Raw genomic sequence first — 24,337 nt, 5'->3', positions numbered from 1 at the left:
ACTGCGATTCTCAGATCTCAGCCTCCTGAGTAGCTAGGATTACAGGCGTGAGTCACCGGTTCTCGGTTGAAAATCAAAGATTTAAGGCAGCCTGGGCAGGTAAGTCCGTGAGACTCTTATCTCCAACTAACCAACAAAAAGCTGGAAATGGAGCAGTGGCTCAAGTGGTAGAGCACCAGCCTTGAGCACAAAAGCTCAGGGATAGCGCTGAGGCCCCGAGTTCAAGCTCTAGGACCGGCACACACAGAAAAGAGACTGGCTAGGCAGGCACGGCGAAGTCTCCCTTCTCCTGGAGAGGTTCAGCACTGCTCAACGCGACCTTGAGCAGTTGCCCACGTAGGCTCCTACGCATCCCGTTCAGGCCCACTGCCCCAGGACCAGCAGAACGGACCTGAGAGATGTGGGCTGGAACAAATGACTCGTAAAAGGTTCGTGAAGGTCGCGCGGAGCCTCCGATTGAGGCCCGGGACTGATAGGACCCTAGACTGCGACGCCTGGTCGTTCCCTGAGACCTGAAAGGCCCCTTATTCTTTAGCCCCCCCCCCCCCCCCAAGTTCACCACAATCACCGAGCTTTCCACAACCTCCAGGAGTCTGGGTCCAGCCGGAGTGTACACCGAGAGCACTTCCGCTGGGACGTCTCGGACGGAAGTCGTAGCGGAACGAAAGTCGCGGGCATAGACTCGCAGCGGCGGCCGGCCGGAAGGGGATCGGCGGGCTGGCCGGGACTTCCGGTGCGGGACGGAAGACCCGTCGTCTGTGTTAGGTGAGCGGCTCTCGGGATGGAGTTGGCCTGGGATGGAGTTGCGCGCGCCTCGCGCCTTCCCCTAGAACTCGCGGGTCTAGAGGAAGAAGTCACTGTGGCTGTGCCCTGGGATCTGGAGCCAAGCTTTCCGGGTCGCGACGGTGACCCTGCCTCCCAGACCCGTGTGACCCCCGCTTCCACCGCGCCCTCATTTCTCCGCCTGCGGGGCCGGGGTGGGAGCTGAGAGGGTGAAACGGACTGTTGTTGGAAAAGCCTTGTTTATACCGTGCCGCCCAGTGGCAGTCACCCACGAAAGCGCTGAGGATGCTGTGTTGATTGGTCCATCCTCATTGCGGCTGTCAAAATTAACTGGAGACACAGAGAGGCCTTCCTTGTGTAACACAAAGCATTTTACCTGTCACTCACAGCAGACGGAGGCTGTGTGTGTTGAAGGGGAGGGTATGTGACTTGGGTCCAGTTTTTACATATACAGTCATGGCTTCTGAGACGCATGACAGAAGTCCGCGGTTATCTAGATGGGCCGCAGTGGTGCACATTCTGACTCTGTGGTGCTTGCTGTTAACCATGATGTTCCAGTTTCCCCCAGGAAAAGAGGTCTGGGCTGCAGTTAGCAAGTCTTCGTGGCAAGTCGAGTTCTGCCTCCCCCACCTCCAGCCTCCAGCACCAGGGTTTGAACTCAGCTCTTCCCACTAGATTTGCTTGCTTGCTCGTTCAGCTAGCACTGTGCCACTTGAACCACATCTCCAGCCTGGAATTTTGCTGGATAATTGGAGATAAAACCTCAAAGCCTTTAGCAGTTTGGCTTTGAGCTGCAATCCTGTGGATCTCAGCCTCCTGAGTTGCTAGGATTACAAGGTGTATGCCACAGGCTCCATGTGGGGGTGGGGGTGGGGGGGTGGGGGGGGTGGGGAGGGTGGGAGGGTTGGGGGGGTGGGATACTACTTCTTATCATTTTTAAAGATGCAGAATTGGCAACCTAGAGTTAGGCATTTATTTGACTTGCCAAAGGTCTTAGTGATTAAGGGACAGAAATGGGTGATTTTAAAGTCCATACAAAAAATATGCTCTTTTCTGACATTTGAAATTTGGTTGGCATTGCTCCGGACTAAAGTGTTGGTGGCAGAGACAGAAGGTGATGAGGTTGGAAACAGGCTACTTCTGCTCATTATATGGGTAGTACCTGATGGGAGCCAGTTTCTAGAATTGCTTAGAGCTTCCAGAAGTGGGAGCTGCTGTGGGTATAGAATGAGATGCATTCCTTGCTTTCAGGCACCTTTCAGCTGCAAGGGATGGCAGAGGTGTAAGTAATAGTTGACAGAGGTGTGGTGTGAGTGACCTTTATGATGGAGAATCAGGAAAAAACGTTGGGAACTCAGAGGAGGGCCTCAGCCTAGATTAGGGTTGGTGGCTGTGGCAGGCCTCAGGAGGGAGCAGACAGCTGCTGTTGGCATAGAATTTGGCTAGCTCAGTTAAGAGGAAATATACCAGCAGAGAGAACATGTGGAAAAGCCTAGAAGGTAGTGGCGATGAAGCCAAAAATACCTGGTATGGCTAGCGAGAGACAGTCAGGCTAGCTTAAGGTCCACTAGGAATACATGGTAAGGGCTGGGCTTAAGTGGTAGAACCTGCCTAGCAAGTGTAAAGTCCTGAGTTCAAATGCCAGTGTCACCAGGGGGGAAAAAAGAAAAGAAAAAGAATATGTGATGAGCCAAGCATGGTCTGGCTTTGAATTGTAATCCTCATATATTAGCTTACTTCGTAACTCAAGGTAGTCTGAAATTTGCCATCCTTCTACTTCAGCCTCCTGAGTGCTAGGATTATAGGTATAAGCTACTGTGTCTGGCATTGAGATGGTATTGTTAGGAGTACCTTTTTTTTCATGATTGTGTGTGTGTGTGTGTGTGTGTGTGTGTGTGTGTGTGTGTGTATGTGTATGTGAGTGATAAATGAATTAGTATACTGGAAGTGCTCAGAGCAGTACCTGTGCATAGTGCTTAGTAATATTGGTGATGTTGCTCATTCTTTTGCAGACTTTGGGCTGTGAGGTGCCATGTATCCTGTACAATGTGTCCTGCAAGTGCAGAGGACTGTAAGGTGGGGGCCCTTGGCCTCTGTGTCCTGGCTGCTGCTCAGAACCTGCAGGGCACACAGCAATTACCCCAGCGCTGCATGCCCTGGTCCAGAGAGGCAGAAAAATGGAGAGCAAAAGGATTTCAGCTCTAGGCTGGCCACTGGACCAACATTTCAGCATTTTTTAAGAAACACTTCAGCCCCTCAAGAGAAGCCATCTCTACCTGAGTTGGAGGACCCACCTCCCTATCTCACAGTGGAAGAACTTCTAGGAAGGCAGAGGAAAGGTATGCCTTGGTACCTTTGTCCCTTTTGCTCCTGTCTTGCTGCTGCTGCTGCTGCTTCTTCTTCTTTTTTTTTTTTTCAGGTTGTGGGGCCTGAACTCTGGGCCTAGGCACTGTCCCTCAGCTCTTCAGTTTAAGGATAGCACTCTACCACTTGAGCCACAGCGCCACTTCCGTCTTTTTCTGCTTATGTGGTGCTGAGGAATTGAACCCAAGGCCTCATGCATGCAAGGCAAGCACTCTACCACTGAGCCACCTTCCTAGCCCCTGTCTTGCTCTTTCCAGCATCTATGGCCTGATTCTTTAATTGGCTTTGTAGGCTGACAGTGTGGGCAGCTTACTTAGTTATGGAGCCAAGACCATCAATATAAAGAAATTCCTAGGAGGGGTGAATATGATCAAAGTTGTTATATGTGTATAGGGAAAGCACAGCAAAACCATTTTACATAAATAATATTTCAATAAATTTTTTTTTTTTTGGGGGGGGGGTCCGGTTGTGGGGCCTGAACTCTGGGCCTGGACGCTGTCCTTCAGCTCAAGGCTAGCACTCTACCACTTGAGCCACAGCGCCACTTCCGGCTTTTTTCTTTTTGCTTATGTGGTGATGAGGAATCGAACCCAGGGCCTCATGCATGCAAGGCAAGTGCTCTACCACTGAGCCACCTTCCCAGCCCTCAATAAATTTTTTTTAAAGGGAGGAAAAAAACAACAAAACTCAACTAGGTACCAGTGCCTCATGCCTGTAATCCTAGCTACTCTGGAGGCTGAGGTCTGAGGATTGGAGGATTGCAGTTCAAAGCTAGCCTTGGGCAAGAAAGTCCATGAGGCTCTTATTTCCAATGAAGTACAAAAAAGTGTAAAAGCTGGGTGCCAGTGGCACACACCTGTAATCCTAGCTCCTCAGGAGGCTGAGATCTCAAGATTGCAGTTCAAAGCCAGCCTGGGCAGGAAGTCCATGAGTCTCTTACCTCCGATGAACCACCAGAAAACCGGAAGTGGCACTGTAGCTCAAGTGATAGAGGGCTCGCCTTGAGCTGAGCTCAGGGACAGCACCCAGGTCTAGAGTTCAAGTCCCACAACTTACCAAAAAAAAAAAAAAAAAGCTGTAAGTGGACTTGGCTCAAGTGGTAGAGCACTAGCCTTGAGCAAAAGAAGCTCAGGAACAACCGTTACATTAGATGTTAGAACGGAGGCAACAGGGAGTTACTTTATGGATAACCTGTTACTTTAGGTATTTCTGAGGCTTTAGGAAGATGTTTTATGGTGCCCTTGTCTGCCTACCGTGGAATCTGTCTCTCTTTGCAGTCTACCTAGAGACCTATGGCTGCCAGATGAATGTAAATGACACAGAGATAGCCTGGTCCATTTTACAGAAGAGTGGCTACCTTCGGACCAGCAACCTTCAAGAGGTACATGGGATTTCTGGGTGTTCATACAGATCCTTAGATGCAGTGTCAGGAATGAGGGTTCTCCCTCTGCTGAGGTGTTTTATTGACTGACATGTACTATTAGATTTTATTTATTTATTTTTGTTGGTCATGGGGCTTGAACTCTGGGCTTGGCCATTGTCCTTCAGCTCTTCAGCTCAAGGTGAGCGCTCTACCTCTTGAGCCACAGTACAAATTCCAGTTGTCTGAGTGGTTTATTGGAGATAAGAATCTCATGAACTTTTGTGCATAGGCTGGCTTTGAACTGCTATTCTCAGATCTCAGCCTCCTGAGTAGCTAGGATTACAGGTGTGAGCCACCAGCGCCTGGCATTGTGATATATTTTTGTTTTACTGCGCTTGAAAACTTTGTGGTGACATTTACCATTATGCAAAGAACAAAGTTAAAAACTGCCCACGGGGCTGGGTGTGGTAGCACATGCCTTTGAGGCTATCCTGGGCTACATAGAGGCTCTTTGTAAAAAAATGGCTGTGGGAGGGGAGATGAGTAGTGGTGAGTTAGTATACAGTGGGTTTGGAGTTTAGTTGGGGAATATGAAATAGTTCTGGAGGGAGAGGGTGGTTTCATGACCGTCTAATATTACTAAAGTGATAAATTTTGTTATATATAATTTGCCACAATAATTTTTTTTTTTGTTGGTTGTGGGCCTTGAACTCTGGTCCAGAGCGCTGTCCCTCAGCTCTTCAGCTCAAGGCTAATGCTCTACCACTTGAGCTACAGCACCACTTCTGGTTTTCTGGTGGTTTATTGGAGATAAGAGTTTCACGGACTTTCATGCCGGGGCTGTCTTTGAACCTGAGATCCTCAGATCTCAGTAGCTAGGATTACAGGCATGAGCCACTGGCGCCTGGCTGCCACAATAATTTTTTTTAAAAAGCTGGGGATTGCAAGGTAGTGATTCCACAAGGCTAATTGCAAAGATAATAAGAATTTTCCTGTTTTCCTTGCTCTTCATTCAGGCTGATGTGGTCCTTCTTGTCACGTGTTCTATCAGGTATGGATCTGCTCTTTCTCTAGGGAGTGGCTGTAGGGTATATAACTGTGTCACAGCTAACAATGCCCAGATGACTTGCCTAGCATATGAGCAAATGGTCCATTCACTGAGACTTGTGGTTTTCCCTCATTGGACATGGTCTTGGCACAGCTGGCTGACATCTGCTGACATGGACTGTGTGTGGGATGCCGCTAGAGCACTATGCTTGCAATAATGAATCTAACTCAGTCACAGTGAGGGGCACTAATCAAACTCATTTTACATATAGGTTCTTTGAACCAAAAGAGTGCTGAGTTGCCCAACTTTTCCCGAGGTTTTTCTTGCTACTAACAGCACATGTTTATAATACTGGGTGAGGGCAGTCAGTGGCTGGGGAGGGTGTTCTAAACAGGTGGGTGCCATCCATCAGAGGTGGTTTGGAAGCATTTAGCCATAGGAAGCCCTTCAGCATGTCCTCTTTATTAGTTTGTTTCTGTGTCCAAGGCATTAGTGTTTCCCTAGCTGGCTGCACTAACTTGTTCATTAATCCAGCATTTTTGTTCTGTGGGACTTTGCTGCCTGATGACATTTAGCTGGGGTTTTGGGAGATTTAGAAAAGAACCCTTTGGTCAGATGCTGCTGGCTCATGCCTGTAATCCTAGCTATTCAGGAGGCTGAGATCTGAGGTTTGCAATCAAAGCAAGCTGGGGCAGAAAAGTCTGTGAAACTCTTTTTTTTTTTTGCCAGTCATGGTGCCTGAACTCTGAGCCTGAGCACTGTCCCTCAGCTCTTCAGCTCAAGGCTAGTGCTCTACAACTTGAGCCACAGCATCACTTCCAGCTTTTTCTGCTTATGTGGTGCTGAGGAATCGAACCCAGGGCCTCATGCATGCAAGGCAAGCACTCTACCACTAAGCCACCTTCCCAGCTCCTGAAACTCTTATTTCCAATAAACTACTCAGAATAAGCTGGAAGTGGTGCTGTGGTTCAAGTGGTAGAATGCTGGCTTTGAGCCAAAGAAGCTTAGGGACAGCTAGGCCCTGAGTTCAAGCACCAGGACCAGCACAAAAAAAGAGGGGTGGGGAAAGAAAGAAAAGGAAGGAAGGAAGGAAAGAACCCTTCCTTAGGGAGCCTAGCTTCAGAGTTTGATCTACCATGGGGAGTAACACGGACTATAAACAGCTTTAAAACGGTCAGAAAGTATTAAGTAAAAACAAACAAACAAACAAATTAATTAGAAAAAACTCCAAATACAGGAAAACTGAAGTCAAAATTGTAGGCAGTTAAAGGAGGAAAGTCCCTCATAGCAGAGTTAGGAAAGGCTTTGCTATGTAGATTGTTTTTGATGTAGGTTTGAAGCTTGTCAGGATTTGGAGATGTTCAGGCAGATGTCATTGGAGGGGAAGTGAATTAAAGCAAGTGATGTTCTTCATTTAGCCTTGAATCCAAAAGGTCATTTTCAGGGTCCAAGTGGTTTTTACTTTCTTCCCACTGTCCTACACTGCTTGACTGCTCTGTCATTTTTGGCTCACTTTTGCCTCTTTTGCTCTCCGCAGGGAGAAGGCTGAGCAGACCATCTGGAACCGTTTACACCAGCTTAAAGCCCTGAAGACAAAGCGGCCCCGCTCCCGGGTGCCTCTGAAGGTTGGAATTCTAGGTATCTGGTAATTTGCAGAGTTTGTCTGTTTTGAGATGAGGGGCTTTATATAGTAGAGTTTCCTTCAGAGGCTAAGATTCCAGGGTGGGAAGAAACCTTATCTACGCCTTGTAAATCCTTAATATGAGTGGCTGCAATATTCATTGAAAGGGCTTTTCACAGTATATGGAAGTCATCAATGTTCAGAAAGTGGTTTATTCTCCCTGTGGTTTCATGCTAGTCATGGTAGTGTGGAATAATAGACAGGGGGCAGCATAGTTGACAGTGTAAGCAACTTAAAAAAAATTATTTAATTAATTTTTTGGTGTTGGTACTGGTGCTTGAACTCAAGGCTTGGGTCTGTCTCTTAGCATTTTACTCTAGGATGACACATAAAGGCCTGGGTTCAATTCCTCAGTACCACACGTACAGAAAAAGCGAGAAGTGGTTCTGTGGCTGAAAGTGGTAGAGTGCTAGCCTTGAGTGAAAGAGCTCAGGGACAGTGCCCAGGCCCTGAGTTCAAGCCCCATGACTGGTCAAAAAAAGTGTCACAGACTTTCCTTCCTGGGCTAGCTTTGAACTTGATCCTCAGATATCAGCCTCCTTAGTAGCTAGTGCTCGAGGCTAGCACTCTACCACTTTGAACCTCCATTCTACTTGAAGTTTTTGGGTGGAGATATAGTCTCATGACTTTCCTTCGTAGGCTGGCTTCAAACTGCAATCCTTAGCTCTCAGCCTCTGAGTAGGATTACAGATGTGAGCCACCAGTGCCTGGTAGTGCCCAGCTTTTATTTGGCTTTCATATTCATAGCTGGTGCTCTTTTGCTAGTTAATTGGAGATGGAGTTTTGTAGATTATTCTGCCTAGGCTGCCTTAGAATTGGATCCTGTGATCTCTGCTTCTTGAGTAGCTAGGATTACAGGCGAGTCCCTAGCACCTCACTTGAGAGACTTTGGAGGTTGTTGGGGATAGAGCTCAGTGTTAGCATGAAGGAGCCCCTGGCTTCGATTCCTAGCTATTTTTATTTTTATTTTTTTATTTTTTTCTGCCAGTCTTGGCTTAAACTCAGGGCCTGGGCACTGTCCCTGAACTTATTTTGCTCAAGGCTAGCACTCTGCCATTTGAGTCACAGCATCACTTCCAGCTTTTTCTGTTTATGTGGTACTGAGGAATTGAACCTAGGGCTTCATGCATATAAGGCAAGCACTCTACCACTAAGCCAGATTCCCAGCCCCCCAGCTATGTTTTTAAAAGAAGACTTTTGAGTGCTGTTTTCTCCTCCTATCTATTTGATTGCTGTAAACTTTTTCTGGAGAGTTTTTCTTTTTCTTTTTTTTTAATATAGGAAGTTATAATGTTAGGGGTCAAATTTGAAGGCGGGTACTAAACTCTGAAGAAAAGCTTTCAGTACCCTGGTCTATAATCCAAGATGGACTGAGAGAAGCCAAGAGAGCAGATAAATTTTAGAATTTCTCTTCTTCCCAGGTTGCATGGCTGAGAGGCTGAAGGAAGAGATCCTCAACAGGGAGAAAATAGTGGATCTCTTGGCTGGTCCAGATGCCTATCGGGACCTTCCTCGGCTGCTGGCTGTTGCTGAGTCAGGCCAGCAAGCTGCCAATGTGCTGCTCTCCTTGGATGAGACCTATGCAGATGTCATGCCGGTGCAGACAAGCCCCAGTGTCACTTCTGCCTTCGTGTGAGTCACTGCCCAGGACTCTAGCACTGAACTTCTCTTTTCCTTCTCACTGTTAAACCAATAAGTTAACTTTGTTACATTAAAAAAAGAAAAGTGTGGCTGGGAATGTAGCTTAGTGGTAGAGTGCTTGTCCAGCAGGTATGAAGCCCTGGGTTGGATTCCTTAGTCGGAACTTACCACATAAACAGAAAAAACCAGAAGTGGTGCTGTGGCTCAAGTAGTAGAGTGCTAGCCTTGAGCAAAAGAAGCTCAGGGACAGTGCTCAGGCCCTGAGTTCAAGCCCCAGACTAGCCAAGAAAAAAAAAAAAAAGAGAGAGAAAGAAAGTGCTGCATGCACATGACAGTAAGACTCCTTCATGCCCATCAGCCCGATCTCCTATGACTCTTCTCAAAGGCAGCCATGTCAGTCATTTCCTATATAATCCTTTCAAAACTGTTCCTTGATAAACAGTCACAGGATAGGAATCTTTTTCTGCCCTTCTTTTACCATAATAGTATATTGCTTTATTCTTCACTTCCGAAAATATCCCAGACTTTCCTGACTTAAAAATGATTTCTTGGGGCTGGGAAGGTGGCTCAGTGGTAGAGTGCGTGCCTTGCATGCATGAGGCCCTGGGTTCGATTCCTCAGCACCACATAAGCAGAAAAAACTGGCAGTGTGACTCAAGTGGTAGAGTGCTAGCCTTGAGCTGAAGAGCCGAGGGACAGCACACAGGCTCAGAGTTCTGGCCCCAGGATGGACAAAAAAAAAAAAAAATACTTCTTTTTCAGCTGAGTATGGTGGTACATGCCTGTAATGTCAGCATTTGTTTGGGAGGCTAAGGCTAGAGGATCATGAATTTTAGGCCAGCCTTGGCCACATAGTGAAACCTTGTCTGAAAATAAAATATAAGCAAAATCTTTTTTTCCTCCCTTCTGATCTTTAAAAAACACAAATAACAAGTGGGGTATTGGTGGTTCATGCCTGTAATCCTAGCTATTCAGGAGGCTGAGATCTGAGGATAGTGGTTTGAAGCCAGCCCAGGCAGGAAAGTCTGTGGAACTTTTTTTTTTTTTTTAAATAATAAAAAACTATGGGACTGGGAAGGTGGCTCAGTGCTTGCCTTGCATGCATGAGGCCCTGGGTTCAATTCCTCAGCACCACATAAGCATTAAAAGCCAGAAGTGGCACTGTGGCTCAAGTGGTAGAGTGCTTGCCTTGAGCTGAAGAGCTAAAGGACAGCACCCAGGCCCAGAGTTCAGGCCCCACAACCAACCAAAAAAAAAAAAAGTTGGCTAACCTCTGTTCATTTTAATGACTGTCTCATTCTATTATTAGAGTAAAAATAATAACATTTATTAAATAATTCTTCAGTGAACATTTTACAGTATACCTGGAAAATTCTTTAAGATAAACTGAGGCTTGCATAGACAGAATATAGGTGAAAGAGTGATTGAACTTAGCTGTTAGATCTGGAGTGCAGGACAAATGCAGATCCCTGTATTACTATAACATTGATTTTTGTTACCTGGGTATGAAAAGTTGAATTATTAGATCTCTAAAAATGGTAGGAAGTCTGGACACCTGTGGTTCATAGTTACTCAGGAGATTGAGATCTGAGGATTCAAACAGGAAAGTCCATGAGACACTTATCATGAGTTAACAGCAAGTGGAGATGTAGTAGAGTACTAGTCTTTTGAAAAAGTTCAGGGGCAGCACTCAAGCCCTGAGTTTAAGTCTGAGTACCAGCACAAACAACCCCCAAACAGTAGAAAGTCCACCTGTGGTAAGTCTGTTCTGTGTCCCCTCACCATCAGTGTGTCCATCAGTTATAGTTTGCTCTATATTCTGTGACTAGATAGTAGTCTTTAAAGATAAAAACTGTCTGCCTTAATGCTTTGTAGAGTTCAGATTGGTCCAAGGTGAGTGTAGAGACAAAAAAAATTCATAGAGAAAAATCCCAATAGAGCTTGACCAGCTCCTTGGGGCACATGCCAAGAGCTCTGCTGTTACTTAAGTTCTGGTACTCTCATCCAGGTCCATCATGAGGGGTTGTGACAACATGTGCAGCTACTGCATCGTTCCTTTCACCCGGGGCCGTGAGAGGAGTCGGCCTGTTGCCTCCATTCTGGAGGAAGTGAGGAAGCTCTCTGACCAGGTGAGTTCTCCAGGCTCTCTTCCTGTGAACCTGTTTGGGGAGGTTGAGGCAACTTTTCTGGTTTTGCAGCCTGTGCTTTCTCTAAGTAGTACAGTTTGTAGGACAGTGTCTGGCCAGAAAGAAATACCCAGCTGGCCATTTGGGGCTTGCTGATGCATTGTGATGTTTGCTTAGGATGCAGTAGAGTGCAGTGGTCTGAATCTGGTGGCCTGAGTATAAATTCTGGCTCTACTGTTCTTTGGCTTGGTGCCTAGGCAGAAGGCATTTAATTATTTTCTTGGTATGTGCTTTTTATTTTTATTTATTTTTAGTAAATTCAGTTGTGGGGCTTGAACTCAGGGACCAGGTGTTGTCCTGAGCTCTTTTTGCTCAAGCCTAGAACTCTACCACTTCGAACCACAGTACCACTTCTGGTTTTCTCGTAGTTAATTGGAGATTAAGAATCTCATGGATTTTCCTGCCTGGTCTGGCTTTGAACCTGGATCTTCAGATCTTAGCCTCTTGAGTAGCTAGAGTTATAGGCATGAACCACTAGGACCCACCTAGGTTTTTTTGTGGGTTTTTTTTTTTTTTTGTTATTGTTGTTTTGTACTATAGTACTGGTGCTTGAACTGAGGGCCTGGGTGCTGTTCCAGGCCCACACCCAGCCACACCCAGCCTAACTATCTTCTTTGGACTGCTGTTTCCCATCAATGAAAAGGAAATAAAGTAATGCCTTCTGAGGGGCTAGTCCCTCAGCCTTTGGGCAGGTCTGTCCCTAGCCCCAGGCCTGAACCTTCTGGACCTGTAGCTGAGGACTGTAGGTGGAAAATGACACTTCTGTCCCAATGAGCTCTCCATGTTTCCTTCCTTGTTTAGCTCAGGAGCTATGTGGGTTCGGATGTCTGCCCCTGCCATTGCAAGCCAGGGGTTCCCTGTGCTCACATGTCAGCAATACTCTCTTCTCTTGCCCTGTGTTCATCTCCTGACATGATTCTGCCCTGATTTGGATCCTAGCTTCTCACCTTCCTGTGAGGCTTGTCCTGAGTTCACTTGTCCCATGCTTCCCTTCTTTTTTTTTTTTTGTCGGTCGTGGGGCTTGAACTCTGGGCCTGGGCGCTGTCCCTCAGCTCTTCAGCTCAAGGCGAGTGCTCTACCACTTGAGCTACAGCGCCACTTCCGGTTTTCTGGTGGTTTATTGGAGATAGGAGTCTCATGGTCTCTCCTGCCCAGGCTGGCTTTGAACCGCGATCCTCAGATCTCAGCCTCCTGAGTAGCTAGGATTACAGGCGTGAGCCACCAGCGCCCGGCCCATGCTTCCCTTCTTAAAGTTGCCCCTTCTTCAGCTTCCCACCATACAGAGCTCACTTCTTCAGGGGAGACATTTTGTTTAAATAGATTGAGATGGTGACAAAAACTCCTTAACCAGTGTGGATTATTTACATATGAAGGAGGAACTTCACACTAAATCAAAACTTGGTAAAGTCCAGTCTCAAGTTGAGACCTGTGGGAAGTTAAGATTCTGCTTGTGTGTTAAAATATTTGGTAGTCCTTGATTTTGCTAGTAGTAATGTAACTACTTTATTTATTTTGGGTCCGGTCGTGGGGCCTGAACTCTGGGCCTGGGCACTGTCCCTTACCTCTTCAGCTCAAGGCTAGCACTCTACCACTTGAGCCATAGCGCCACTTCCAGCTTTTTTTCTTTTTTTCTTATGTGGTGCTGAGGAATCGAACCCAGGGCCTCATGCATGCAAGACAAGCGCTCTACCACTGAGCCACCTTCCCAGCCCTATCTCATCTATTTCTATCATATATTTAGACTAGAGTGTAAATGTACAGTAGTTTAGACTACATTCTAAAGAAAAATACAGACTGTTCTACAGAACAGAATCTCCTACCTTTAACATATCTTCCTGCTCTACAGAAATAGATCATTATTATTATGCGTTGATTGAGCTTATTCCCAGTTTTGTTTTGTTTTTTGTCTGAGACCAGGACTTGAACTCAGTACCTGACAATTTTACTCATTGGCTAGCACTCTACCACCTGAGACATGCCTCCTCCAGCCCCTGCACCCCCAGTTTCTTTTATTTTCACATTCTGAATATTTTGAGGACTTTTACTTTATTATTAACAATCTCCCTCTCTCTCTTTTTCTTTCTCTCTCTGTGCCTGTCCTGGAGCTTGAACTCAGGGCTAGACACTGTCCCTGGGCTTTTTTTTTTGGCAAGTCTAATACTCTACCACTTGAGCCAGCTTTTTAGTGGTTAATTGGAGATAAAAGTCTCACATACTTGTCTGTCTAGGTTGGTTTTGAACCTTGATCTTATCTTCCTGAGTAGCTAGGATTATACGTGTAAGCCACCAGCACCCAGACCTCTTAATTTTTATTCTTAGTATTTTTTAATACTTCGATAAGATGCCTAAGCATGAATTTTTTTTTTTTTGCCAGTCGTGGGGCCTGAACTCTGGGCCTGAGCACTGTCCCTCAGTTCTTCAGCTCAAGGCTAGCGCTTTACCACTTGAGCTACAGCACCACTTCTGGCTTTTTCTGCTTATGTGGTGCTGAGGAATCAAACCCAGGGCCTCATGCATGCAAGACAAGCACTCTACCACTGAGCCACCTTCCCAGCCCCTGAAATTTTTTATTGTGTTAAAATAGAACACATTTATAGATTTTTTTTGTTTTTTTTTTTGGCCAGTTCTGGGGCTTAAACTCAGGGCCTAGGCACTGTCCCTGAGTTTCTTTTGCTCAAGGCTAGCTATCTACCATTTGAACCACAGCACCACTTCCGGCCTTTTCTGTTTATGTGGTACTGAGGATTCGATCCCAGGGCTTCATGCATGCTAGGCAAGTACTCTATCACTGAGCCACATTCCCAGGCAGGTTCAACTAATTTTCAATGAGTAATTTGGCATAAAGCTACTCAACATGTTTTTAACTTGCTTCCCACATATTCTGCCTTTCTTAGGGGCTGAAAGAAGTCACACTTCTTGGTCAGAATGTTAATAGTTTTCGGGACAATTCAGAGGTTCAGTTCAACAGTGCAGCATCTACTAACCTCAGTCGTGGCTTCTCTGCCAACTCCAAAAGCAAACAAGGAGGGCTTCGTTTCTCTCACCTTCTGGATCAGGTTTCCAGAATAGATCCTGAAATGCGGATACGTTTCACTTCTCCCCACCCCAAGGATTTTCCTGATGAGGTGAGTGTCCTCAATAGCCACATGACAAGCTGGTATTAGATGTGCTGAGGGGGTGCCTTAGGCTGGACCCAGCAGATGCAGCAGACCTGGTACCTTGCTTGGAGGATCCTGTGGAACTAATGGCCCTTCAGAAAGATGTAACGTGTACCAAGGTTGAAGTGCAGATAAGACTAATACTGAGATCCGTGGGAGATGAGGGCTGTGTTTCACTGCAGCATGGGCAGCTGTGTGATAGCGAGGGTAGCAGTATTTAAGGGAAAGCAAGGAGACAAGACTTTAATCTCAAACAGACCTGTTTCAAATCCCTGGTCTTGCCAGATATGGTGGTGCATGTTTGTAATTCTAGCACTTGGAGCGGGGAGGGCTGCGCAAGAGGATTGTAAATTCCAGGCTAGCTTGGGTGAAATAGTGATATGCTCTCTCAAAGAAAGAGAGAGAAAGAGAAGTTGGGGGAAGGGAAAGAGATGGAGAGGGTGAGTTTGGTCAGGGTACATTGAATATATACATGGAAATGTCACAATGAAATCCCCACCTTGTACAACTAACACCTGCTAATAAAAAACATCCTAGGGGTTTAAGGCATGGCTTAGTTGGTAGAGAACTAACCAATGAGCAAAAGCGGCAGGTACTGAGTTTGAGTCCCAGTCTAAGACCTAAACATCTTAAAAAAAGGTGAGGAGGGGAGGCTAGGAAGGTGGCTCAGTGGTAGAGTGCTTGCCTTGTATGCATGAGGCCCTGGGTTCTATTCCTCAACACCACATAAGCAGAAAAAGCCGGAAATGGCACTGTGGCTCTAATGGTAGGGTGCTAGCCTTGAACTGAAGACAGTGTCCAGGCCCAGAGTTCAGGCCCCATGACCAACAAAAAAAAAAAAAAAGAGAAGGAACCATGTTAGTAGAAGAGGTATAGAAATGCTTTTCAACTTGCCATCTTCATGTGTAGAGCTTGACTAACAGTTACCTTCTGAGGACTAGGTGTGGTGACAGGTGCCTGGAGTCCACCTACTTGGGAGGATGAAAGTTTGAGCCCTGGAAAAAAGCTAGTGAGACCTTGTCTTAATCAACAAGCTGGATAGGGTGGTGCATATTCTAGCTATGTGGGAGGCATATGTTGGAGGATGGTGGTCTGAATCTAGTCTTGTAGGGGAAAAAGCCCCCACAAGACTCTATCTGAAAAATATCTTAAAACAAAAAGGTCTGGGAGTATAGTTCAAACACAGGCCTTGAGTTCAAACCCCAGTACTACCAAAAGGAAAAAAAAATTGTCTTCTATTTGGATTGTGGTAAAATCAATATGTCAGACTTAGCAAGCATTGAATAGGTAGCCACATTTAAACATGTTTTTGGATTTTATTTTTATTTTTATTTTTTTGTGGGTCCTGGGGCTTAAACTCTGGGCCTGGGTAATGTCCCTGAGCTTCTTTTGCTCAAGACTAGTGCTCTTCTGCTTCAGCTACAGCACCATTTCTGGCTTTTTCTGAGTAGTTTATTGGAGAAAAGAGTCTCATGGACTCTCCTGCCCTGGCTGGCTTTGAACCTTGATCTCAGATCTCAGCCTCCTGAGTGGCTGGGATTATAGTTGTCAGCCACTGGTGCCTGGACTGGATAAGGTTTTTGTTTTGGTGAAATGCCTATTTTTTTGGCCCTACCACACCTTTTCTTTCCTGCATTACTTGTCTGCTTGTTGAGTTGTAAAAGCTATTTATGTTGTTTTTGTGTGCAGGTCCTGCAGCTTGAATTCTAGGCCTGGGTACTATCCCTGAGCTTCTTTGACTCAAGGCTAGTGCTCTATCACAGGAGCCACATAGATACTTCCTGCATTTTCTGAGTAGTTTATTGGAGATAAAAGTCTCACTGATTTTCTTGACCTGGTTTTGAACTGCGATCCTCAGCTCTCAGCCTTCTGAGTAGTTAGGATTACAGGCTGTGAGCCACCAGTGCACTAATTCTTTCTTTCTTTCTTTCTTTCTTTCTTTTCTTTTCTTTCTTTCTTTTTTTTCTAGTCTTGGGGCTTGGACTCAGGGCCTGGGTGCTGTTTCTGAGCTTTTGTGCCCAAAGCTGGCTCTCTACCTCTTTGAGCCATAGCTTCACTTCTGTCTTTTTGGTGGTTAATTGGAGAGAAGAGTCTCACATACCCCTGCCCGGACTGGCTCTGAACTGTGATCTTCAGATCTCAGCCTCTTAAGTAGCTAGGATTACAGGTGTGAGCCACTGGTGCCCTGCTTCTTTTTATGTATTCTTTTTTTTTTTTTGGGTCCGGTCGTGGGCCTGAACTCTGGGCCTGGGTACTGTCCCTCAGCTCTTCAGCTCAAGGCTAGTGCTCTACCACTTGAGCCACAGCGCCACTTCCGGTTTTTTTTTTTCTGCTTATGTGGTACTGAGGAATGGAACCCAGGGCCTCATGCCTGCAGGGTAAGTGCTCTACCACTGAGCCACCTTCCCAGCCCCCTTTTATGTATTCTTGATACAAATTATTTGTCAACATACTTTCAAGTTCTTTCTTGTTGGTTTTTGTTGTTGTTGGTGGTGGTGGTGGTTGTGGGGCTTGAACTTGGAGCCTGGGTGCTGTCAGTGAGCTCTTTTGCTCAAGGCTAGTGCTCTACCATATTGGGCCACAGCACCACTTCCAGTTTTTTGGTGGTTAATTGAAGATAACAGTCTCACTAGGTTGACATGGAACTATGATCCTCAGATCTCAGCTCCCTGAGTAGTTAGGATTATAGGTATGGGCTATTGACACTTGGCTGTAGTTTTTCACTCATAATTTCTTTTTGGGGGGGAGGAGGGGGTCCGGTCATGGGACCTGAACTCTGGGCCTGGACGCTGTCCCTCAACTCTTCAGCTCAAGGCTAGTGCTCTACCACTTGAGCCACAGCGCCACTTCCGGCTTTTTTATTTTTTCTGCTTATGTGGTGCTGAGGAATCGAACCCAGGGCTTCATGCATGCAAGGCAAGTGCTCTACCACTGAGCCACCTTCCCAGCCCCTTTTGGCTGTAGTTTTTTTTTTTTGGGGGGGACCCTTGAACTCTGGGCCTGGGTGCTGTCCCTCAGCTCTTCAGCTCAAGGCAAGTGCTCTACCATTTGTCGACTCTCTACTTCTTTCCTTCTCCTGTTCCTTCTTCCCTTCTCTTTCTGTATCTTTTAAAGACAGACTCTTGGTTTATAGCCCAGTCTGGTGTTGCACTTTTGATCCACTTCTGCCTCCATCTCTCACATGTTGAGAGTACACCTGTACACCATGTAATCAATTTGATTGGACTCTCCTTATAATTACTTGAAGACTGACCTCGTTGGGGATGGGGACAGAAATAATTATGATATTTCTTTCTGCAGGATGCTGTGGTGAGAACTGGTTGACTAGGAGTATGTTGTGTTTAATCAGGTTCTGCAGCTGATCCGTGAGAGAGACAATATTTGTAAGCAGATTCACCTACCAGCCCAGAGTGGAAGCAGCCGTGTGCTGGCCGCCATGAGGAGAGGGTGAGATTTATTTGAGGAAGAGACAGTTCACATCTTTTCATATATTTTTAATGGCCAAACAGTGTCTATGTAGCTAAGAACCTAGCATAGAGCTGGGTACTTGTGGCTCATGCCTATAATCCTAGATACTCAGGAAGCTGAGATCTGAGAATTGAGGTTCAAAGCAAGCCAGGGAAGGAAAGTCTATGAGACTTAGAAAAGGCTCCATTAACCATCAGAAAGCCAGAAGTGGAGCTATGGCTCACATGGTAGAGCACCAGTCTTGAGTGAAAAAGCTAAGGGACATCACTCAGGGCCTGAGTTCAAGTCTCAGTACTAGCAAAAAAAAAATAGAGAATATAACATAATACATATAGTACATGGTCTGTGCTCAGTAAATGTTTATCATGTGATTAAACGTATGGCATTCTAACTTGCTCGTAAACAGGAAGGATGGGCCACTTTCATGCCACTCTGTGGCATACTCTGAAATTTTAATCCTTGAACTTTGAAGAATAGTAAAATCTCTCAGCTCTTGAGTATGTAGTGGATTTCTTTACTTTGAGGACTGTAAATATTTGCCGAGGAAAGAAGGAGTGATAGGACCCAAGGTAGATATTATAGCACTACTACTTGGTCCTGTTTTCTAAAGTGGCAGAGTTTTAGAGAGCCATTTAAAAAATGTTTAATTTGTCTTAGTTTAGAAAATAATAAGGCAACTACTCAAAGTAATGCTCTGGATTAGATAGTAACTGGCTGGAAGGGCTCTTTAACTACTTTAACATGTTCCTATGCTGTGCTGGGTGGAAGAGAAGTGATTACATGTGTGGTGTCTTTATAACATTTGTCTGAAGATTGGTATGTCTTAAGTTTTTTCATTCTGTTCTTTGTTTCAGATATTCAAGAGAAGCTTATTTGGAGCTTGTTCACCATATCAGAGACATTATTCCAGGTACATTAAGAAATACTGAGCTCTGAGGTGGGAGGGGTCTGATCAGAAGGGAATTTGCTGATTCGGGGTTCCGAGGTAGAAGGGATCCAGTAGAAGAGCCTCCAGCAGGGCGTGGCCACCAATTAACCAATCATTAGCTTTTTTGCTTAAAGCTGATACTCTACCACTACAGCCATACTCCACTTCTGGCTTTTTGTTGGTTAACTGGAGATAAGTTTAACAGACTTTTCTGTCTAGTAGGCTGGCTCCCTGTAGTTCATAATTACCCTCAGCACTTCTACAAAGAAAGCTACTGTCCTTTACCCTTTGTTGTGTATGACAGGCGTGAGCCTCAGCAGCGACTTCATTGCTGGCTTTTGTGGGGAGACAGAGGAAGATCACCTGCAGACAGTGTCTCTGCTTCGGGATGTTCAGTACAATGTGGGCTTTCTCTTTGCCTATAGCATGAGACAGGTGAGCCTGGGATGGAGGGCTGCCAGGTATTCTCATCAACTTGGGTTGGGCTGAGGGGACATTCCTTTTTCTTTTTTCTGTTAAACTCTCTTGGCTAGTGCTCTACAGTGCTACTTCCAGCTTTTTCTGAATAGTTTATTGGAGATAAGAGTCTCACAGACTAGAGTCTTGCCTGGACTGGCTTTAAACTACAGTCCTCAGATCTCAGCCTCCTGAGTAGTTAGTGTTATAGACATTAGCCACTGGCACCTTCCTTCTGTTAAACTCTTGTCTACTATATATTACACTTAGCTTTTCTTTTCTTTTGTTCGAGATAAGTCTCACTATGTAGGCCAGGCTGATCTCTAACTCAAAATCTTGTTACAGCATCTTAAGTGCTGGAGTTACAGTTATATGCGCACCATGACTAGCTTTAGCTTTAGAGCTACCATTCTTTCCTCTGTGTGTATGTATGTATGTGTATGCTGGTGCCAGGGCTTGAACTCAGGGCCTCATGCTCTCACTTGGCTTTTCCGTAACTGATATTCTACCACTTGAGTGGTACAGTTTTTATGCTCCAGTACAGTTTTTATGCTGACTAATAGAAAATGAAATTTCTTGGACTTTTCTGCCTAGACTGGCTTTAAGCTAAGATACTCAGATCTTAGCCTCCTGAGTAGTTAGGAAGCCCAGTTAGAACTATCATTCTTCTTGACTTTTTTTTTGGATCCAGTCGTGTGGCCTAAACTCTGGGCCTGGGCACTGTCCCTCAGCTCTTCAGCTCAAGGCTAGCGCTCTACCACTTGAGCCACAGTGCCACTTCCGGCTTTTTTCTTTTTGCTTATGTGGTGCTGGGGAATCGAACCCAGGGCCTCAGGCATGCGAGGCAAGCGCTCTACTACTGAGCCACCTTCCCAACCCTTCTTGACATTTTTATAATATTCCATTGTGTAGATATATCATAATTTACTAGGTACCTCTTGATAAGCATTTAGGCTGCTTAGAAGTGTTGGTGATAAGCTTGTATACAAATCATGTAGTGTATGTCCTTTAGTAACCCTAGGATGTTTCTCAAGAGCAACTTTAAGTGATTATAATGAGATAAGTTTAGAATTTGACTCCTGCAAAACAGATTCTACTAGTTACCTTTTTCTTATAGAATGCTCCCAGAACAGAGAAATAAACCTCTAGGTTCACACTTGGGTGCACATATGTCTGTAACTTGCAGATAGACTGGACATATTCCTATTCAGAGGACTATGAATGGATTCTCCAAGTCCTTAATGACCTTTATTTTCTCTTTTTCAATTAATAGAAGACTCGGGCCTACCACAGACTAAAAGATGACGTCCCAGAAGAAGTAAAATTAAGGCGTTTGGAAGAACTTATTAATGTCTTCCGAGAAGAAGCTTCAAAAACCAATAAGACTTTTGTGGGTTGTACCCAGCTGGTGCTGGTGGAGGGGGTGAGGCCACCTGGATATGCATATATTTTGTTTTTGTTTTCACAACACAGTGTGTCAGGGGGTGGGAAGGTGGCTCAGCGGTAGAGCACTTGCCTTGCATGCTCGAGGCCCTGGGTTCGAATCCTCAGCACCACATAAGCAGAAAAAGCTGGAAGTGGGCGGGGAAGGTGGCTCAGTGGTAGAGCGCTTGCCTTGCATGCATGAGGCCCTGGGTTCGATTCCTCAGCACCACATAAGCCAAAAAGAAAAAAAAAAGCCAGAAGTGGTGCTGTGGCTCAAGTGGTAGAGCACTAGCCTTGAGCTGAAGAGCTGAGGGACAGCGCCCAGGCCCAGAGTTCAGGCCCCACGACTGGATCCAAAAAAGAAAAAGCTGGAAGTGGCACTGTGGTTCAAGTAGTAGAGCTCTAGCCTTGAGCTGAAGAGTTGAGGCACAATGCCTAGGCCCAGAGTTCAGGCCCATGACCAGCAAATAACAAAAAAACCAAACAACACAGTGTGTCTCTCCTTCATTTAGATAGTTTTTTTGTTTCTGTTTTTTTGTCATGGGGCTTGAATTTGGAGCCTGGGCACTGTCCCTTAGCTTTTTTCCTCAAGCCTAGAATTCTGCCACTTTGAGCCACTTCCAGTTTTCTGGTGGTTTATTGGAGATAAGAGTCTCACGGACTTTTCTGCCTGGGCTGGCTTTGAACTGCAATCCTTAGATCTCAGCCTTCTGGGTAGCATGAGCCACTGGCATCTGGCTTATTTATTTTTTTGGTGTGGGTCCTGGGGCTTGAACTCAGGGTCTGAGTTTTTGTGCACAAAGCTAATGTTCCACCACTTGAGCCACAGCTTCACTTCTGGCTTTTTTGGTGTTAATTGGAGATAAGAGTCTCACAGACTTTTCCTGCTCCTACTGCTTTTGAACCATATACTCAGATCTCATCCCACTGAAGTTGCTAGGATTATAGGTGTGAGTCACTGGTACCCATCCAAGTCATATCTATCTATCTATTTTTTTTGTCAGTTGTGGGGCTCGAACTCTGGGTGCTGTCCCTGGCTCTTCAGCTCAAAGTGAACGCTCTACCACTTGAGCTATAGTGCCACTTTCTGGTTTTCTGGTGGTTAATTGGAGATAAGAGTCTCATGGACTTTCCTGCCCAGACCAGCTTTGAAGCATGACCCTCAGATCTCAGCCCCCTAAGTAGCTAGGATTCAGGCATGAGCCACTGGTGCCCGGCTCCCTACATGTTTTGTTTTATCCATACTGATGTATTTAATTGCTATTGTATAGAAATGCAATTGAATTGTGTGTTGTATATATGTATGTGCACATGTATGTGCTGATACTGGGACTCTCCTAGAACTTAGGACTATTTATAAACTCTTGTTCTTTTCTGCAGCTGAGCAAGCGCTCTTCCACTGAGTTGTGTGGCCGGAATGATGGGAACCTTAAGGTGGTCTTCCCTGATGTAGAAATGGAAGATGTCACTAATCCTGAGCTCACAGGCAGAGCCCAGCCTGGGGACTATGTTCTGGTGAAAGTAAGATATGCTTTGGGCTTTTTTTCTTTTTTGGTTCCGGTCGTGGGGCCTGAACTCTGGGCCTGGGCGCTGTCCCTCAGCTCTTCAGCTCAAGGCTAGCACTCTACCACTTGAGCCACAGTGCCACTTCTGGCTTTTTTCTTTTTGCTTATGAGGAATCGAACCCAGGGCCTCAGGCATGCAAGGCAAGCACTCTACCACTGAGCCACCTTCCCAGCCCTGTTTTAGACTTTTTATATGGTGGAATAAGTGTTGGTGTGGAATATGTAGGTGAATAAAGTTTTTTTCCTAGAGTTTTATTCCTCCCCCTCCCAACCCTAGCATTAGGGTTTGAATTCAGGGTCTTGCTTTGAACTTGGTCAGCTGATGCTTTACCACTTGTCCCACACCTCCAGCCTAGCCTTGGCTGGTTATTTTGGAGATGGAGTGTCATGATTTTTTTTGGCCTGAACTGGCCTTGAATCACAGTTCTCTGGATTTTACGCTCTTTAAATATCTAGGATTTCAGGTCAAGCCATTAACACCCAGCTGGATTTTTTTTTTTTTTTAATATTTTTTTATTGTGAAAATACTGTACAGAGGGGTTGCAATTACATGGGTAAGATAATGAGCACATTTCTTTTTTTTTTTTTGGGTCCAGTCATGGGGCCTGAACTCTGGGCCTGGGTGCTGTCCCTCAGCTCTTCAGCTCAAGGCTAGCGCTCTACCACTTGAGCTACAGCACCACTTCCGGCTTTTTTCTTTTTGCTTATGTGGTGCTGAGGAATCGAACCCAGGACCTCATGCATGCAAAGCAAGCGCTCTACCACTGAGCCACCTTCCCAGCCCTGAGCACATTTCTTATCAAGCATTGTAGCCTCCTGCTTTGTTTCCCCTTCCCGTCCCTTGGTATCCTCCCTCCCCCCCCCCCCCCCATCCCCTCCCCACCAAAGTTGTAAAGTTTGGTTTTCAACATAATGACTTGTACATCTCATTGTTACAATGGGTCCTCCTGTATCCCTGTTTTAACAATTTGTTTTTCCCTTCCCCTCCACATATACCAACATCATATATAGTGAAAGCAGAGGTTGTACCATGGGGGAGGGACATACAAGGCAACAAAGACATAATCTTATAAATATCTAAATCTTGTGGTTGGAGCTGGAGAGGAGCCATCGCCCAAGAGAAAAGCAAAAAGCACATCTTGAGAAGGACCTGGACCTGGAATTGGCTTTCACATTAGATGTATTGCCATTCCGTGGGACATTCCCCCAGGGCTGGAGACACAGGAGTGACATTCTCTGTTGGCCTGTCACCTCTGCCAGATTCCTTTTGGTGACTTCTGTAGAGGCTCGATGGTCAGTCAGCGTATTGCAGTCCTGCTCACCTCACCTTCTTCTGACTGGTTTCCTTTCAGATCACCTCTGCCAGCTCCCAGACCCTCAGGGGACACAGCCTCTGTAGGACCACTCTGAAGGACTCCTCAGCACATCGCTGACCTTAGCAGCTGGCCTCAGTGGACTTGACCAGTCCTTCCCAACAGGAGAGAGACTTGACCGGTCACTAAAGAAAGAAGCAACAAAGCTTGGAAGACAGGCTGCAAGTGGTGAAGCAACTGCAGTGAGTGGAAAAATGCATCTCTGCTGCCTCATGAACAACTGTACAATCATTAAATTTACTTAAACCATCAGCCCCTTTGCCTCTCTACTTCCACTTCATTTTTTTTTTTTTTGCCAAGATTAGTGTTTCCAACGAAGTGTTGCCATTTTCTCTACAGTCTTAAGTGTTTGCCAGCCCAGTTTCTATTGCAGACACTGCCAGCCTGTGGGTTTCCCCCTGGACTCTGTGTAGTAGAGACTGAAGGAGGGGATGGTGGGAGCCATTTGACATTTTTATTTGCTGCCAATGGTCCAGCTGCCGGTTGTTGCACGGTAGTCTACCCATTTTGCCTGTGGACTTCTTGTGTAGCCTGTCAGCTCATTCACCGTGTGCAGGTCTGGGAGTGCTTGGAGAATCCCATGTCTCAGGAATAGGTTCCTAGTGGTAGTCCTTGGCCTGTTTACTACTGCAGTTACTTTTAGCTCTGCGCTTCATGAAAACAACTGTTAAGCTATAACCTGGAGATACTATGGTTGAAGTCACCACTATTGCTTAAGAGTCATATGAAGGTAGAGGGATAGCTTAATGCAAGAGCACTTGCCTAGCATATGTATGGTGCTGGGTTCAATTCCAGGCACTGCATCCTAATATGTAAAAGAGCAGAAGCTGGGAGCCCAGCTGCTCTGAGGGCTAATGAGGGTGACTTGTACTAGGAAGGGGAAGGAGGGAAGCACAGA

The 24,337-nt window shown here is 45.7% G+C and overlaps 1 protein-coding gene across 2 annotated transcripts; it reads left to right on the top strand.

Annotated features, from left to right (window-relative positions):
• The first annotated feature begins 711 nt into the window (after positions 1 to 711).
• Positions 712 to 23,685, top strand: Cdk5rap1 (CDK5 regulatory subunit associated protein 1). Of its 2 annotated transcripts, none has more exons than XM_042694775.1 (14): positions 712 to 765; positions 2,796 to 3,122; positions 4,425 to 4,528; positions 5,527 to 5,561; positions 7,096 to 7,196; positions 8,661 to 8,871; positions 10,889 to 11,009; positions 13,961 to 14,191; positions 17,574 to 17,671; positions 18,547 to 18,602; positions 18,925 to 19,055; positions 20,350 to 20,499; positions 21,882 to 22,022; positions 23,419 to 23,685. In XM_042694775.1, exons 2-14 carry the CDS (start codon positions 2,816 to 2,818, stop codon positions 23,497 to 23,499), a joined length of 1,767 nt encoding a protein of 588 aa, XP_042550709.1. In that variant the 5' UTR covers positions 712 to 765; positions 2,796 to 2,815; the 3' UTR covers positions 23,500 to 23,685. The 2 variants fall into 2 exon arrangements, with proteins under 2 accessions (XP_042550709.1, XP_042550710.1); XM_042694776.1 differs by lacking the exon at positions 712 to 765 and adding an exon at positions 1,602 to 1,620.
• The last annotated feature ends 652 nt before the right edge of the window (positions 23,686 to 24,337 follow it).

This window comes from Dipodomys spectabilis, unplaced genomic scaffold (assembly GCF_019054845.1).
Source record: "Dipodomys spectabilis isolate Male_0828 unplaced genomic scaffold, ASM1905484v1 ptg000175l, whole genome shotgun sequence".
Classification (NCBI taxonomy): Eukaryota; Metazoa; Chordata; class Mammalia; order Rodentia; family Heteromyidae; genus Dipodomys; species Dipodomys spectabilis.
This window is presented reverse-complemented; position numbering and strand designations above follow the sequence as displayed.

What these genes read in the sequence shown, in the direction of transcription:
- Cdk5rap1 (XM_042694775.1), top strand. Translation starts at nt 2,816, where the DNA reads ATGTATCCTGTACAATGTGTCCTGCAAGTGCAGAGGACTGTAAGGTGG. An exon ending in TGAGGAAGCTCTCTGACCAG is followed by an intron (nt 11,010 to 13,960) that starts GTGAGTTCTCCA and finishes TGCCTTTCTTAG; the next exon opens with GGGCTGAAAGAAGTCACACT. An exon ending in CCAAGGATTTTCCTGATGAG is followed by an intron (nt 14,192 to 17,573) that starts GTGAGTGTCCTC and finishes GTGTTTAATCAG; the next exon opens with GTTCTGCAGCTGATCCGTGA.